We start from the raw sequence: 18,303 nt of genomic DNA on the forward strand, positions 1-18,303 counted from the left end.
GAAATGAATCCAACTTAGCTTAGGCAGGTGTCTAATTTTCTATGGTCCAAGTGTTTTAAGAGCCTAAACTTCCTTAGACTCCTTTGAAAATTCCACGATCGGTCAACTGTACTAGATGGTATAAGTGCTGCTTTTGATGTTGATGGAAATGATTATAAATGCACTCCATGGAAGATGATTTGAAATTTTGTGGAGAAAAAAATAAAACTTTCTTCTTTCCTTTTTTTTTTTTCCATAGGGTGGCAAAATTCCAGTGAGATGGACAGCTCCAGAGGCCATCCAGTACCGCAAATTTACATCAGCCAGCGATGTGTGGAGTTATGGAATAGTTATGTGGGAAGTAATGTCTTATGGAGAGAGGCCTTACTGGGACATGTCAAATCAAGATGTAGGTTATACTTTATCTGTTTGTGAGCGTGTGTGTGCGCGTGTCAGAAGAACAAAAATTACATATTGTAAACATGCACAGATGTGTTTCACTGTACATGCATAAAATGTTGGTTTAGACATAAGATTTATCAAAGTACTGTAAGGTTCTCACAAAATTAAAAAGTTACGGAGTGTTCACTTTTTACATAAGTATCTAAATTGTTCTTCTGCCATGTGAATGTTGTAGGTTTCTGTCCCAAGTATTAAGTAAAATTGGAACATCAAAAATAGTAATATGTGCTCTTCACTTTATTACACTTAGGCATAGAAGGAATTAATTTTTTCCAATAAAAATAATTCTGAGGTTTCTGACCTCAGAGCAATGATTAATCAGTTGAAAAAAGTTGTTAAAAATCTGAGTGGCAGTTAATGACCTACTTTGGCTTTTTCAAGTTAATTATGCTGATTTAACAATACCCGTGTTTGCATAAAATATGACCCAGGGCAACAGGTCAGCAGTAATAGAACAGATGGGTGTTAATCTTGATTTCTGACAAAAGTAGAGAAAGTACATAGGAAAAAGCCATGCAGGTGAGAAAGACGTCAGAAAGAGTCTCATTTAAAGTTCTTCAGGTCGGGGACTTGAGAGGTTTTTTTATTATTATTTTATTTTTTGATTGAATGATCGACATCAAAGTTGAAAAAAAAAGATAAAAGTGTAAATGATGAGTCAGTTTGGCACAGTGCAAAGTTGTTAATATTTGACAGGTCTCAGTGTCAAAGATTTCATGGACTGTCAAAATATGGGCAAACAAGTCCTTGGGGCAGAGAAAGAGAAATATTTACATTCCCTAGACACCCAGTAGAGTTTCATTTCTTTTGACACCTTCCTTCTGTACTAAATTCAAACATAAAAGTAGTCTGACAGGAATATAAGATGCCTCAAAGGCAAACCTTACCTATCTTTCAGGGAACAATAAGGGAAAACTTTTAAATAGGGGAGAAATTTTGTTATCTTCAGGCTTCTTGTTGGATTTTGAAAAGTATTTCCTCTATCAAAAACTTCAAGCAAAGTGCATGAATGAACCTTTTTCATAAAACAGCTAATTACCGCTTCTTGCAGTTTCATCTCTTTTTAGCATCTTACATAATAATCTTCAATAGCATATAGTTAAAAGATGCATCAATTGCTTGGTAAAGTAATTTCAAATATTTTAGTATGCTGTGATCTTCAAGTGTGTCCTGAAACATTCCTCCCAAAACATAAAGGCATCCTACCAATCCCACAGATAAAGCTGTGATGCAAAAATTTAGAATCATCTTATGATTTGTTATTTATTCTCCTTCAAAGTTACCAATGGGAGTATTTAACTGGAATAAAAAAATGCTAGATGTGTCTCTTCTAATTTTGCATATACACTCAGGCAGTTTATATATCTTAAGTGTATCATTTTGCCTAAAAGTGGATGTGGGTGTAATGACAGACCAGAACAGATCTCCTAAAAAGTATGTCTCCCTGACTTTGTATCTTTAGATGGCACGTCTTTAATTCTGTCCCTCTTCCTTTAAGTCAGTGTTTCAGATTGATGAAGGATAGAAATTTGTGCTGCGATCTCTTTTTAAGCAAAAGTCCTCCTTTTAGCAGCAACCTGGAGCTAGGGTGCACCAGAACGCTTGTCCTACAAGCTCCCTGCAGAGGCACAGTGGACTCAGCACAGATGATACACAGAGTCCCCCCAGTTTCTCTGAGCGGTGGGCTCCCCTCAGCTCAATCCTTGCTGGTAACAGTAGCCTGCAAACGGCGGCACTTTACCCTGTTCCCCTATTATGCTGCTGGTGTTTGCTAGTTCTTGCTCTCATTCGGTTACTGACCTTAGTGCAGATTAGTTCTTCAGAAAAGGGCAAGAGCTTAGGTTTGCATATTTTTTTTCTTTGGTGTAGTCCTGTATTTATGACCTTTATTATGATTATTAATTTGTATTATTATTATATACCCAGAACCAGAGAGATAACATTACATTGTCCAGTTACCCGTATTTAATACTTCTTTGTTGGCAACCAGTACATACAGTTAACAGATCTGTCACTCTTCTAATCTACTTTACATCCCCAGATAGCCTGATTGTGATAAAAGCATACTTGACTTTTAACAGTATTCCTTTTTTCTTTTTTTTACAGTGAAAGCAGAATTTGAAAAACAAATTGTGGGAGTTGTAAATAATATAAATCAATTCTATTAGTAAGAACTGCAGCTGTGTTCTCTTTGTAGCTTTGCTTATTTAAAAAAACAATTTCCTGCATCTATTTCATTATCTCCAAGTACTCATTTCTGCAAACCCACCCCCAAACCTTTCTTAGCAGAGTAGACACTTGTAGTAGCCTTCATAGCGCCTGAATTTTGTATAAATTAAAAAAAAAAAAAACAAAAACAAAAACAAAAAAAACAACCCAAAAAACCAAAACACTTTCCTTATCAATGTTTTTTTGAAAGGTTTTTAAATGATTGGGATATTCCAAGCAATTTCATCCATCTCTAGCTAACTCATTATTTTGTATTTCCCAGTTTGATCCTTCTTACTCAGAACACACATCAAAGAAGGCGATTCTGCAGTATCCCCAAAGCCTTTTAAAAATAATGTCATCAACTTGATTCCCACCTCTTCTCCAGTTTCTCTGCAGATTGTAGTGAACGTGGAAAAGTCCTGTTCATGATCTGTTCATTCATGTTTTCACTATCCCTTACGTTCTTGTATAGTCTTATGTAGATGGTTTGCCAGTTCTAAGGGTCTTAGCTATTTTGGTGGTTGTGTTGCTGTTGATGTCAGAATCATAGAATCATAGAATTGTTAGGTTTGGAAGGGACCTTAAAGATCATCTAGTTCCAGCCCCCCTGCCATGGGCAGGGACACCTCCCACTAGACCAGGCTGCTCAAAGCCCCATCCAAAGCCCTTAAAAACTTCCAGGGATGGGGCTTCCACGACCTCTCTGGGCAACCTGTTCCAGTGCCTCACCACCCTCATGGTGAAGAACTTCGTCCTAACATCCAGTCTGAATTGACCCATCTCTAGTTTTAATCCATTCCCTCTAGTCCTGCCATTACCCAACATCCTAAAAAGTCCCTCACCAGCTTTCTTGTAGGCCCCTTTAAGATACTGGTAGGCCACTATAAGGTCTCCTCAGAGCCTTCTTTTGTCCAGACTGAACAACCCCAACTCTCTCAGTCTGTTATCTACTTTTTCATTCCTCATTGGTTGTCTTTGCATTCTGACCTCTTAAGTGACTGCTTCGTTTGTAGTAAATCATATCTAGTATGCATAAAGGTAAAATACGTTTTACCTTTTAGAAGATCATAAATTTCTGCATTACTTTTGATAGCACACCAGTTGTCCTATACACACTGTAGCTTATTTTTCACTTTTATTCCACTGCTACTTCTAAGCGTAAGGAGCTGTTCCTTTGTTTTTCCTCTTAGTACTGCTCTAAAAGATCTTACATTTTACTTTTCATGTTTTCTTTCCTATATGGTACTGTTTTTTCAAATTCCCTGTTCTTCTACAGAAATCCTCTCTCACCACCCTATCTGACAGATAATTTCACTGTCTCTAAAAGGTCACTGCACTCATTCTTCAAGGTGTGGATGTTACAGCAGGAACTGAATATTTGTCAGTCATTTTTGAGTTGTAGAACAGTACTGTCATTCTAAATGTTCAGATAGAAAGCTGAGAGCCAGGGAGATGAGGCAACTTCCTTGAGGTCGGAAGGACATTCTGTGACACAAACCTGCAGCAAGTGCCCTACCACTGGGCTATGTCGCCTCTTTTCACAAAGCTTCTTTTCTGCAAAAGGTTTTGATAAAAGCATGGATTTCAGCCAGCTTTTTGAAGGTCATTTTGTATTCTTTGCAGTTCTATCTCCTTTGCAATCCACTGCTTTTGCATTTTCTCACACAACCTGTGGAATATTTTTTTATCTGAGGTTATTATTTTCAGTAAACCCTGGATATTCACCAACTTCATTTATCATACCAGATCTACTTCCTAGGGCTACATCCAGAACAGCTTCTGATCTTCCTTTCTGTACAAACTGAGGGAGAAGATAGTCCTATGCACTGCCCGCCCTTCAGGAACAAGCACCCTTCCTTAGCAATTCTAATACTGCTATGTCAGTCAATGTCAGTATACTTGAAATCCCTCATGAACAGTGTTTTAGCCCTTTTTCACAAGCCTTTCTTATCTGCCTTGCTTCCTGATGTGCTTTTTTATCCTGCCCTCAAGGTTTACAGCAGTTTCCTGTGATTTTACTTTACCCATTTTTATTTTTTACTTAAATCCAAATGGACTTGCTAAGGAAGTCAACGGGTGGGTGTAATTCTTGGTTCAGACATTTATGCTCTCCTTTGATCATATCATCATCTAGCAGCATCTCTTATTAAATCTAACTTTCTGTTTAGGTGATATATTAAAATACCATTCAGCCAGGTCTTCCTCTCTCATGTGGCACATTTCTGCTACTTTATCATTACTGTAACATGGCTAGGCATAGAACACAACTTTTTTCCCTAACAATTTCTGGCTGCTAAACATTTTTCTTGGATCCTTTTATAATCTGTTCAGGCTTTTTTTATTTTACATATGCATGCACAGATCCCTATCCATTTACAAGTCAGTTGCTTCTACCACACACTCTTTCATAAAAGCCTTGGGGCAAGTAATAATGCTTTCTGAAATAACTCCATTTATCAATCTATCTGTTGCTCCTCTGGTGAATTTAATTGTTGCTCCCTGCTGCTCACTTGACTAGGTAACATAGCTATGTTCTGCACATATAGAACAATATGCTTAATAATCCCAAAGATAAAGTCAGGGAAATAATTTGAAAACGTGAAGGCTAGTGTCAAAACAACAGACTCATATTTTTGCAACACTACAAATGGCAAATTTAAGTTTATTGATTTTTTTTTTTTCCTTCTTTTATTTCTTGAACTTGGTGGCACTGTATATTTCTTAAATATTCCTTGATGAAAAATGATTAACTATGTTGGCTACTAGGTTATAAAAGCAATCGAAGAAGGCTATCGTTTGCCAGCACCCATGGATTGCCCAGCAGGACTGCACCAGCTGATGCTAGATTGTTGGCAGAAGGAACGTGGTGAAAGGCCGAAGTTTGAGCAGATAGTTGGTATTCTGGACAAAATGATTAGAAACCCAAACAGCTTGAAAACCCCACTGGGAACCTGTAGCAGGTAAGAAAAGCTTTAGTGTGCATTCGTGTGATGGTGTGCGTGGCTGGGTTCTGGATGTTCTGCTTGGTGGCTGGTTCCAGTTCACACTTACTCCATGTGTCTCTCAGTTCCTCCTTCCTCCTGTTCCCCCTTCTTCCCTTCCCTCATCTGCCCTTCTTTTTTACCATGCTGAACAAAGCCCAAAAGGACTTTCTTAAAAAATAACCAAAATAAAGAAATTAAATATCATGGAACTAACACACTTCTCAGTAAACTCCTGCCTGCTCGTCACTCTTTCCACACTCTCATCACTAGCAGTCTTTGTTTTCCTTGTTTCTTAAAATTATGAAGTCTGGAGGGCAAGGATCATCATCTACTGTAGTTTTATATGATGCATCCCTTGCCCTAGGAACTGCTACAGTAGAAATAGTAATTAATAATGCTCATGCTTGGCCAATGTACTTTGACATTGCTACACTCTAGATTTTTATCTTTCATTTTTCTGGCTTTAACTCCTTTCAGCGATTGCATCTCATTGTGTTTCATGGTGTAGCTTTTAATGACTTCTTCATAAATTTCGGGTGAATTATTTAATCATGGTAATCTTTGATCCGCTAGTTAGATCACTGCACTAGGGAGTCAACTGGCCCGTGTTCTGCTCCTGGTTCTTCTCCTGACTGATTTGCTGTGTGACCTTAAACAACTGATTTTGTGTCTCTGCTCTTCCTTGTCTTTGTTTTGTCCCATCTGATTGAATAATGGGAATAGCTACTACTGTATTTTCTAAGATGCTTAAAAGAATAGCATCTTTATTTTACTTAGCAACTTTAGTTGCAGCTGCTGTCATGCTAGGTAATAAGGCTGGTTTTCCGTTGGTAACAATATTCCATTAGGCTGATTTTGCTCACTCTGACCTTTCATCTTTTATGTGAATAAACTTAGGAAATACATATTGTGAGCTATAGAGTAGTTAAGAGCTATTCACAGAATAATCTAAACTGTGTATAAAGGCCTATTACTTTATACTCTTAACATTTTTAATACCCCAAACTTATTTGACTCTCACCTTGCTAAATACTCCCTGATGTTTTGCTCTCTTTGGAAACAACTTACTTTCCTTTTTCCTTCTCCATAGACCAATTAGCCCTCTTCTGGACCAGAACACTCCCGATTTTACCACTTTCTGCTCCGTAGGCGAATGGTTACAAGCTATTAAGATGGAAAGATATAAGGATAATTTCACAGCAGCAGGCTACAACTCTCTTGAATCAGTTGCCAGGATGACTATTGAGTAAGTTAGTACTGGGCATGTTTAACTTGCATTTAGGGAATTTCTAGGTAAAATAATACACAACGTTAAATTCCAAACCTCTACTCTGAGTACAAACATGGTACTTGGGGTTAAGCCAGACGGTTTAGAAACTGATGATGTTGTACCAGAGCATCCCGTGAAAGGGCAAATGCCCTGCTACCTATGTGTGGCATCACTTTTTTACCCTGCTTTTGAGACCAATTGAAATAACACCAAGGGGCTAGAATTTGAGGGAGAATGTGGCTCATTTCAAAGTATATATGTAGAGGAAAAGAACAACTTTACCTCCACTATATAATTGGTACCTTTTTCCAGACATGTACTAGGAAGATGTGGAATTTTCTTCTAATTGGCTGGGGGCTGTCTTTATCTTGCAAGAAATGATTTTGCATCAAGATAAAAGTCTATAGAAGCAAAGCAATTTTCTGAAGGCGAGCGTGGCCTGTACTGGTACCGCCATATTAAACAGGTCTTCTTGGCACCCTGCAAACAATGTTTTTGTCCTGGTGGTTGCCAAACACAGGTAATACCTCTTACAGAGAGCAGTGTTTTCCTAAACAAGTTTCTAAACAATATTCTTGAGTTTGCAACCCTAATCTTATCTGCCTGGTATCACTAGGGGTCTCAGCCTGTAGCTTGGGATCTGTCATCAGAGCCCACAAACTCCTACTAGATCAGTAGCACTAGTAGCAGAATTGAAACAGCTGCTCCTCTTTCGTTTGGATGATGGGTCAATATGCAAAGGGTTTCTCTAGGCATCTTTTTAGGAAGCAGAATGTGATCCCCAAAATCTTGTATTTATACATAACTTTGTCCTTAAAGCCACCCAAAGTATTTTACAAGTGAGGTGTCTCTTTCTTCGGGTGTTCTTAAAAGCCACGATAAAAGATTATCGTAGTGCGAAACATACTAGCCTCATTCTCAGATGTGGAGACACATGCAGTGTAATTACATGACACTTGCTGTGTAATTACATGACATTTGCCATGTAATTGCACTCCTCGCTGAGTTGAACAGCACCTATATGAACTTCACAGTACTGAGCTGAGGTTCCAGTGTATCAATGTTAGAATAGTTCCAGGTTTCAATATTAGAAACCTGTAGCCCAGACCACTATGTAGCTTTGACTCACAGTTGAATACCATACAATAGCAGTCTAAGTTGAAAAATTAACAATGTACGCATTTATCTTCCCCAGGGATGTGATGAGTTTAGGGATCACGTTGGTTGGTCATCAAAAGAAAATCATGAGCAGCATTCAGACTATGAGAGCACAAATGCTACATTTACACGGCACTGGCATCCAAGTGTGATAGACATTTCTCCCTTATGAGGGAGGTGACAGACTGAGAGAACAGCACTGGCCTTCAGTATATATGAAGTGCTGCTAGAAGACACTTGATTTCCTGGGTCCTTCCTGCAGTGAATAGAAGAGCTACAAGAAGCACCTACAGACTTGAACTCCTAAGTGCCACCAGAATTTATGAAAAGGGAATTAGGATCCACCAGTGGTGGCAAGGAAAACAGCAGTGACAATAAACAAAGTACTACCTGAATAAACATACAAACACCTTGAGCTCTCTAACCTCCTTTTTATCTAATAGACTTTTTAATTGTACATAAAAATTTAAAAAAGAATATATTTGTGAGATAAAATCATGATATTATTGTTGAATTCAACAAAATATTTTCCTTAAATCTGTGATTTCTGAATCTTTTTTTAATCATTTGTGTTTATTCTTCATAAAGACTTTCTTTTAGTATGATGTTTATATCTTTGGACCTTTTTAGTGCTAATTCTATGACACATTACTACACTGGGTACCTCTGAAGGATTATTTGAGTTCCTAGAGATATAAGAAGCATGACCAAGCAATGTATATCTGTCCGAAGTTTGGTATCCTTTTGTGCCATTTACTTTTGTTAAATCAACACCGTATTGACATGGCTAGCTAATTGGCAGGGAGTCAGGAAAATGCAAGTTGCCAAGAGCTCTGATATTTTTTAAAGAATTTTTTAAGGTTACACATATACTATCTTTTAAAAGAAAATAAAAGAGAAAAAAAAAAAAAAAGAAAAGAAAAAAGAAAAGCAATAATGACCCCTAAGTAGTTCTAGGCACTTTTAGCAAATTATTTGCAAGATGATTTTAATGGACTACAGTTAAGGTGAGATATATTCTAAGACATAGATCTACAACTGTAAACCTGTTGAGACACTGCATTGAATGGACGAGTGATTGTAGGAGTGTCTCAGAACATGGGTGCAGTTCTCCAGTGTTACCTAAACCATTTAATCTGAGCACATCACATTTTTTTTCAATACTCTGCATTAGCAAATCTGAGAGAAATAGCTGGCACATCTTTTATATGAGTTTAAGCCGTATGCAGTCCAGCTGTCAGAATAAAGACATAGATTTTTATATGAGAACTGTAGAGCATGAGGCAAGGGGCAGTTCAGAATTTTCAAGTTTTTTACAAGCTTTTGCTGCTCTGAACAAACACGCGTGTGTGTGCTCACACAGACACAACAGTCATTCATCAGGAACACAGATGCAAGAGTAGTTACTCAACGGAATATCTTTTTACACCATTTTCTTATATATGAATTTTGTTTGATTAAAATATTTAACTACCATAAGCAATAATGAAAGGTGTCTTTACAGATATTGCAGGAATGTATATGAACCAGAGAGAAATGCTTTAAAAAAAATCTGAAAATTGTGAACTACCCCAGCAATGAAATGCTGTACTTCCAAAGAGAATTGGGCTGCTTCTATTGATTTTGATAGAGAAAGATCCCAGGGATCAGTCATAAATTGGTCTTGTTTGATAATGTGGGCATCCACACAAAAAAAATAAAAACAAAAGAGAAACCCTGTAAATGTTCCTTTGTAAAACTTGTAAATTTTATTTATACTGTCTTGTTTTGTACACACATTTATGTGTAGTGAGCTCTGAATACATTGAAAATGCACTATATTTTTCTATTTTACTTGCAGAGCATCACAAACAAACATGTATATTCAGTGCTACATAATGTGTTTTCCCACATTTAGGACCAAAGATAGTTATCAAAAACTTAAATGCATCATTTTCCCCCTCCTTTTTTCTCCCCCTTTTTAGATCACTGTACAGTGTTATATTTGTCATTTTATTTATTTGTTTCATTAGAAAAATCAGTTTGGTTATACTAATTTTTTGTCCCCCCCCCGCCTTTGTTGAAGAAAATCTGTAAAAAGCTTTTAACTAGCATAATCCCGTTACATAGACACTTCCATTTGTAATCTTTGTAATAGACTGTAAATATATTTTTGGAACTATAATGCAATGTGCATAAGGGTTATTTTTCAGTGTCCATATATGATTGTTTATACAATTCACAGCACTTTACAGTCATGCTGAGAAGCCTAATTTATTGCCTGGATTTGGGCAAAGTAAGAAAAAAAGGTGAATATTCTTATTTCGTATTAGATTGTCATTCAGTAGAAATGGAGTTATTTTCATGTATGCAGCTCAAGATGGTTTTTTAACTATTAAAATTAATTTTCTAGAAATGCCGTAGAAGTAAGACACAGAGTAGACTGCATGCCCAATATTGAAATTAGTGCACGCAAGCACTCGGCCAAGGCACTTCAAGTAGCCGTTGGAACACTCTTAATTAATAAACATCCATTTTGTGTTATAATAAATGCTAAGTGCCTCACTACTGGGGTAGCATCTGTGGGCTACTGCACAGGGTGCTTGTCAGTTTTGCTGCTGCTCTAGGCACCCAGCTATGAATTTAGGAGTCTTAAGTTCAGACACCTGCTTCCTTATAAATCTCGGCTATTGTTTCTAAGGGCTTGGTGATTAAAGGTGCGATGCAGCAATGCTGGTATTGCTGAGAACCTACAAACCAGAAATGCAAGAGAGCTGAGGCCAGGCTTCGCCTTTAGGATTTGTTCAATATTCTGAAGCACAGAGGCCTCGAAGCATGTGTGGTGACCTGGGCTCACACATGTAAAGGTGAGGGCCCTAATGGTATTTCTTCCTTATTTTTCCTGGTTTGATTTAAGCCATCTTCTTTGAATAGTAAATATATTTTAGCATTCATTTATATACCTTGACTGCCTTAATGTTGCCACAGATTTTTACATATTTGAAAGTGGTAGAGTAGACCCGGAAAGCACAATCGCTATCAATACTCCTATCGTATCTATCTGTTCAGAACATTACTGCGATTTAGAGCACATGCATGTAAACGGATTTGTAACTGGTAGAGCAGCAACATATTGACATCGGTTGCAGTTCCCCGGGTTCCAGGAAAACACAGTCCAGTGTAAGAAAAGTCGAGTGCCAGAGAAAATTGATGGTCATGGGAGGAACCGAAGAAAAAGTTGGGTCAGAGGGAGAATTAAAGGCTAAATGGTGAAACAAAGAAAACATCTCAATTCTAGCTTAATTTCATTGAATCTGGAAATTGTGCATTGCTAACGAAGACAGATTATCAGGCTGTCAGTGAGGTTGATCTTTCTTGATTTTATCCATCTACAAGCATCTAAAAGAGAGATGCCTAAGACAAGCAGGATGAATCTCCCTCTGGGAATGCTTATCTCCATTACCTGTAGAGGGAACCCAGATGATGAGCTTAAATTAGGCGTCTAATATCTAATTAAATATCTAGTTAAAGTTAGGTGAGGTGATTCCTACCCTGTATGTCCTTGGCTGCTACAGTTTCCCCCGCAAGCTGAGTGTCGTAGAAAGGCAGCTCCTCCACTACTAGAATGCCCCAGAATGTATTTAAACTGGGCTTTATTACAGAGAGGTGACTTTTGTTGTTTTTTTTTTAATATTTGGAGATTTGTAACAGACCATCTAAATGCTTTTTGTATATAAGTATTAATTCTTGAAAAAAATTGTGATTGTTCTGAGGAAGACCTGCCTAGTAAATTACAGTTATTTGCTATTTTAAATAATCAGAAATTTTTGCTGACATACTGCTTCAGTCCAGAGGTTATGTGATCAGATATGATAGTTGCTGTTTGCAAAACCATGTTTATCTAAAGCCTTGTCATGTAAAAATCTCCAGGAGGCAAAGATGCTTAAATGTATCTCAAATTGAATGTTGCCCTTAATATCTCAATAATTGAGCTCTGTCTGTATTATTCTCCATTTAAAATGAGGGGGTTTTATTTGTTTAAGCTGGAGTTATCTGGCATCCACTGAGGGAGTTTGAAAAAAATGATTTTAAATTAAATTTGCTTTTCTCCACTAATAGTAATATACGGTAAATAGTTTCCACTGTTTTGAATGTTACAAAAACTATTGCTTTAATGTGGGGGATGAAGGGGTTTATTTTTGTTTTGTTGTTGGTATTTTTTTACATTTATTGGTTAGTAGTTGAAATAAAAAAAAATAATAATTTGTCCTTAACTTTCTAAATAATTCATATATAGCAATTTTGAGAATTATTTAAATTCTGCGACTTTCGGGTTATTACTGAGATGGTGATCATGTCTCTCCAGCCATAATACCAAGTGATGCTGAGACGCCCTGCCACAGGGGTGGGTTCAGCTGGCATTCTGTTGCCCAGTAATGGCATGAAGCAGTCCACTGGCTGTGTGCGAGGAGTGAAGGCCAACTCAGCCAAAAAAGGGTCATTTCACCTTTTAAAAATATATATGTGACATGTTAGAGCTAACGTATCCTTAATGCATTCATTCCCTGCATGCAGATAGAAACTGTTATGTTTATTATATGCATATGGTTTCTTGGTGGGTTTTGTTCGTTTGTTTGTTTGTTTATTTGTTTTATTTTAAATGAGTAACATTTGGGGTGCTTGTGGAAGAGAACAGTTCCCAGACAGGATGACAAGCCTGTTTAAGAGAAGTACAATAAAAATTCTTGCCTAACAGTGATACTGGCAGCAGGTGCTGCAGGGGTATTGAGGCAGTTGGTGCTATGATTCGCTGAGCAACCAGCTCGGCAGGGTTTCTGCATGTTCGGGACCTGTTAGGATTGTACTTCTGGTGAATTAACTGATATGTAGAAACAGGCGAATTTTTTCCCCCCTAACTTGGAATGGACTTGCAGATGGTAGACAGGATTCATAAGGCTGCTCAAAAGTCTTATCCTCAAACTAATTTCTAGTAAAACAAGAAATTCTGGGCAGCAGCCTATATTTTCTCTCCTATTCCCTTGAGGGTTGTCAAGTGCAGCCAACAACTACTTTTAAACAGAGGTCTTTATTGTTTGCATAGTGCAGCCCTCTATTTACTTGGGAATAGGCAGTCCTGTAATTAAATTTCCTGCAGAAAGGACTGGGGAGGGATGAGGGAGAGGGGAGGGAATACAAAAGTTTGGGGAAAAAAAAAAAAGAACAAAGAAAGAAAAACCCAATCCAGCAAACGACCTGTGAAACCTAAAGTATGACTGGGCTCATCATTTTTCTAACACATTCCATATAGGAATTCGAAAAATAGAAGAGATTAAATCATAGGCATAAAATCTTCAATATCCTGACAAAAGAGTAATGGCAGAATGCAAGCCACATTTGTGAGAGTTTTTTCCTCTCTGGATTTGGTTTTGTGAGGTTTTTAAGTTAGGATAATTAACGCATGCATTTAGAGTAAAGTCTGTTGGGACAGGCTAAGAGAAAAAATTAGTGGGTCTATAATATCCATGAAATTCTCAGTGCACTTTCAGGGTGGGTATGGGTCAGGCAGCTTGAAAGTGAAAGGAGTCGTGTGGAGTTTATATGCTGTACAGACCGTGTAGGTTATGTCCAGCGAGATTATGAAAGGATCAAGGTTAAAGAGGAAAACCCGCACTTTTGTACCTAGTGAAAAGTCAGAAGATGGGAGCACATGGAAAGAGAGGGGTGTGAAGCCATTCAGAATGTGTGAGTCTAAGTCGTAGGGCTCTGCAAGACATGGCTGACAAGGGAGTTAAAGAGTGTCGAATTTTTTTTGTTTAAGTAAAGAGACAGTGTTAATAAAATATACCTAATAATCTTAGCGTGGAGTGGTTTCAGTACTGTGATTTTTCCTCGGGCCAGATTGGAATTTGTCAAAGAGACTAAATTGAGACAGATGGGAAAGCAACTGGTAATACACAGCTCATTCGAGCAGACTTGAAAGAGACATGAAAGGAGAATTTTACATTAAAAGCCTGAAAATAAAACATGAACTCTGATGATATTTACTCTCAGAAGGCTTTAGAGTAGCTTTCTTTAAGTCTAGGGTAATGATAGCAGATTTTTGCACTGATTCTATATAAAATGGGTGAAATTAATGTCTAATTAGAGTGACCAAAAAGAACCACAAGTCAAAAAATAGTTGATGTCTTGATAGACTGTGAAAAAGATGTGATACAGCCATGCGAAACTTGTGTAGCCAGCCAAATGAATCTTGGACAAAACAAGACGTAATGCCTAGTGCCAGAAAGCTAAATCAGGAGCAGAAAATCTATTCATCCATGGACCAAGACTTCTGTATTTAATTCAACCGAATAACCAATTGTAGAACTCTGCTGCTAATGATAATTAATACTAATAATGAAAAACCACAACTTAGGGGTCATGTGATGAATTGTAATATAGATAACACTGAAAAACACACTCAGTGCATAAGCCATAGCTATGCCCAAAGACTTATGTGTGCTATTGCTATTAGAGTTCCATGACTCTGAGCATTTCAAGTCATTTATAAACCAGAGACATTGTAACCCAAAGTCCATAACTAAAGCCTTCCTCTTCTCTGACAAATAAAAAAAATTAAAAAAAAGAGTGCTGAGGAGTCCATAAGGTCTATCGAGTGCAATAGAAATTATCTTCTGATTATTTCCTTAGAATTACCAAGAAAACCATGAGTTTATCTCTTACATTAGGAAACAAACTCTGTGCTCCAAAGATACAGTCTCACTGAGAAGGAACATAGTCTGTTAGTTTTACTAGGACATCCAAATTTGGCTTGAAAAAGGCTAGACTGAAGAATGATAGATAGAATGCATTCACGTTGATCCCTCACATTTCATGTCTGTAGAAACATTACTCAGGCAATTTCTTGACTATCATTCAACCTGTCTTACTATGCCAGCTGCCACTGGCTTCCTTAAGGGCTGCATGTCCATTTTTAAAATGACTGCAGGAAAACATGTTTCAATTTCCTTTCCTCAGGGACCAACCACCCTATGCCAAGAATGCATGTGTAGCATGAGAGTAAGAAGGTGAAGGAATCTCAGATTAGTTCTCTCCAGGGTGTTATTTTCAGCCATAGTCATAAATTAAATGTGTTTTCCCACTGAAGTCGCACATAGTAAATTGCATAAGAAGTCTGACTTGCTTGAAATAAACTCTAGTAAAATCGTCCGAATACCTCCTGAAGACCACTCAGAAATGACAGTTTTTAAGCGGTGGTTAGGATTTTGTTCAGAAAGTTAAAGAGGTGGGTCTATGGGCAGTCTGTGTTTGCAGCCTTCACACCCCGTAAAAAACTCTACTTACCAAAGTATGGAGCTTTCTGGGTGGCAGGTATTCTCTGTCACTGTCATTGAAACTAGACCGCAAAAGCAAAATTTATGAGTTCATAAGAGTAAACAAATAAGAAATTAATTCTGTAACAGAATTAAACCAAGACTTTACCATTTATTTGGTTTGGTCTTGGCAGCACTGGTGCTCCCATGTGAGGTCAGTGGAAGAGCAAAGTGGGTCCAGGCAATAGAAGAGGAGAATGGGATTGGATGGAGCGAGAGGCTGAGACAAGGTGTTGGATCTGACTTTGGGCAATCTTTGTATTTCTCTTTCAGGATCTTTGTGGTGCAGAGCCCTTGCCTTCAGCCCATTTCATCCTAGGTCTATCTCCTGGCTCCTTTACTGGAGTAGCCCTTTAAGTCCTCCCTTATATTACTCTGTACAAAACAGCAGCGTCTTCTTTCCCAGTAGCCAGTGTTTGTAGCCTCATGGGCTGCTGGAGATGAAGACAGGAGGATTCAAATACAGGCCAATATGCCTACAGGAAGAAATTGGGCAGTGAGGCACTGAGAGGGATTCCTAATGAGATTTTTTCTTTAATATTACTGGCCACCGGTACTATGGACGAGTGATTGCTATTGTGGAGAAAAAGGCTGCACCTTACTATGCCCGACACACTCTGGTTCATCTACTGCCAAGAGCAGGAAGGGGAGTGGGGAAGAGGGAAAAAAAAAAGCTTTCAGGCACTTCTTTGTAGTGCTCTTTTCAAGAGAAATAATTGTCTCAATGCTCACATTACCTAAACTTGTGCAAGAAACAAATCCTCTTTGATGCTTCCTACTTGCTGGCAAACGCATCCCAGATGGACTGTGTGCTTCCTGCAGCAAATCTGTCATAAACTGCCTCCTCTCCCATGAAACTGCTTGTCTAACATACCCCCAAACGGTATCTTTCTTGTGGTGGTTACTTGAGTATCACACCAAAGTCCCTCTGTAGGTGTCCATGTTTGTTTCCTTGTGCAGTGATATCTCTGGCTTTTGAGGGATGTTTCCCCAGCCATGAGGAGGGAAACTATTTTTTGTGCTTTGTTCTGCCTCCCTTTCTCCCCAGCTGGCATTACCCATTAAAACCTACCTAGCAGCACCCGTGCTTCATTGGGAGGTAAGTAGAAGATGACACTGAGGAAGGAACATTTAGTACCGCAGCAACAACAAATGCAACGTCTATCAACGACCAACAAACTACGGGTCAGGGAGATCACTCCAAGTGGTCTGCACTCTGAGCGCAGAAGTCATTAGCGTTGGTCAAAACAAAGCAAAAAGTGAGAGAGGAGGGGGTTGAATACAGAAAAGCTGAATCAGCCAGGCTTACATCTGAACTGCCCAGTAACACCAATGATACAAGCTAATGGAGTACGTTTAAAATAATATAAAAATCTTTCTATTGGCAGTACAATCTAAGAGGGACCTGAATGGCAGAAATCAAAACACCTGGTGAGGGGACTGTTTCAGGGCAGTGGGATGAAAGAGGTACCCTCTGTGGTTTTATACTCCCCATAATGAATGGGAGAAAAGTCTCTTCTCATTCTTTTATACTATTATAAACACATTTCTTATGGATTTTATTAAATTAATATAGCTGGATTAATGAAAACCATATGGAAACTAATACTTTACCTGTGTTATCTGCTTCTGAATTATTTGCTGAAAAAGAGTGAAAATAGTCCCTGGAAATATTACCTGCTTTCAGTATAGCAAAATGTCTTAATAATTATGGAAAAGGAAAAATAATCTCCTTATAAAGTAAGCCTTCAAAGCAGCTAATACCATTTTTACACTTGTAATTGAAACAGGATTGTGTAAAGCCGAATTTATGTTTTTTCGTGTTTTTTTTTTAACTTTGGATGCTCACAAGTTATTTAAAATCCTAGAGGAATGGATATTATATATTCCATAATGCTTTTACAAGTGGTTGCATGATATTTAAGGTTGAATTTTCAGGTCTAAATTAAGAATACTTCACTTTAGATAACAGAGAAACAGAAACCACATATCTTACCGTACAGTTATGCATCTGCATGTCTGTCATTGAGCTATTGTAGCAAACTTTTGCAAAACAGGGTATTTTATTTGGCAGCACTTAGATCATAAGTTCTATTGTGTCGTTGCTATTGTTTTTCTATTTAAGGCCTTTTGGTGATGGAAGTCCTTGTTAGCTAAGGTCAGTGAGCTTTAGTAAGCAGAAGAACATGATGTAAATTGGTAGAAGCCATTTGCTGAAAGTATGGAGATATCTCACAGACCTGTTACTGAACTCACTCTTTCTCCTTGTCTACTGTAAATGCCAGAGCAACCCAACAGACTGACTAACCTCATGCTTATTGACAGCTGAATCATGGCTACCCATAGTTCAGGATACATGGAAATGTAACACCTCACTGGCATTCTTTTACCTTTGTTTCTAGGAAGGGTCACCTTATTTGTTTTGTGATTTGATGAATGGCCTACTCCTTTTCGGAGAACACATGGAAATTTTACATATTTCTTGGGTGAGAAAGGCATAGACAGAGTAAGACTGACTCTACAGCTTTGGGCTGTGGGAAGGTAGTACAAGAAGACTGACATGATACTTTCAACCTCTGTGTGGGAAGGGAGATACTCTGTAGGTACTCATATATTGCCAAACACTTTGAGCTGTAGCTGCTTGCCTGGGAGAAAAGTTGGTTAGGCTAAACCTAATCCAAAATTACCTCCGTAATTCCCACCTGCACTGTATAGTCTCTTCCCTTCCTGAAGCACCTTTCCCTTCCAACAGTCCCTTCCCTCTTACTCTGAAATTGGTGTTTAGACCACTTCTCAGGGAACAAGGAGGCTGTTGTCCTGAGTAAAATGGACTTTTTTTCATGGAAGAAGTTGTGGTGCCTGTTATGTCCCAGAAGAGCTAATACTT

The 18,303-nt window shown here is 38.1% G+C and overlaps 1 protein-coding gene across 11 annotated transcripts in view; it reads left to right on the forward strand.

Annotated features, from left to right (window-relative positions):
* EPHA7 (EPH receptor A7) overlaps window positions 1-18,303 on the forward strand; it is a 214,609-nt gene that overhangs the window by 145,146 nt on the left and 51,160 nt on the right. For 5 of the 11 annotated variants that reach the window (XM_074581111.1, XM_074581112.1, XM_074581110.1 and 2 more), the window contains exons 14-15: window positions 239-388; window positions 5,419-5,612. In XM_074581111.1, the coding sequence (XP_074437212.1) occupies window positions 239-388; window positions 5,419-5,612 (344 nt within the window). Of the gene's footprint in view, window positions 1-238; window positions 389-5,418; window positions 5,613-6,726; window positions 6,883-8,101; window positions 8,946-18,303 lie in introns of those variants that run through there. The other 6 variants (XM_074581106.1, XM_074581104.1, XM_074581101.1 and 3 more) reach the window with 2 other exon arrangements.

This window comes from Larus michahellis, chromosome 3 (assembly GCF_964199755.1).
Source record: "Larus michahellis chromosome 3, bLarMic1.1, whole genome shotgun sequence".
In the NCBI taxonomy this organism is placed as follows: domain Eukaryota; kingdom Metazoa; phylum Chordata; class Aves; order Charadriiformes; family Laridae; genus Larus; species Larus michahellis.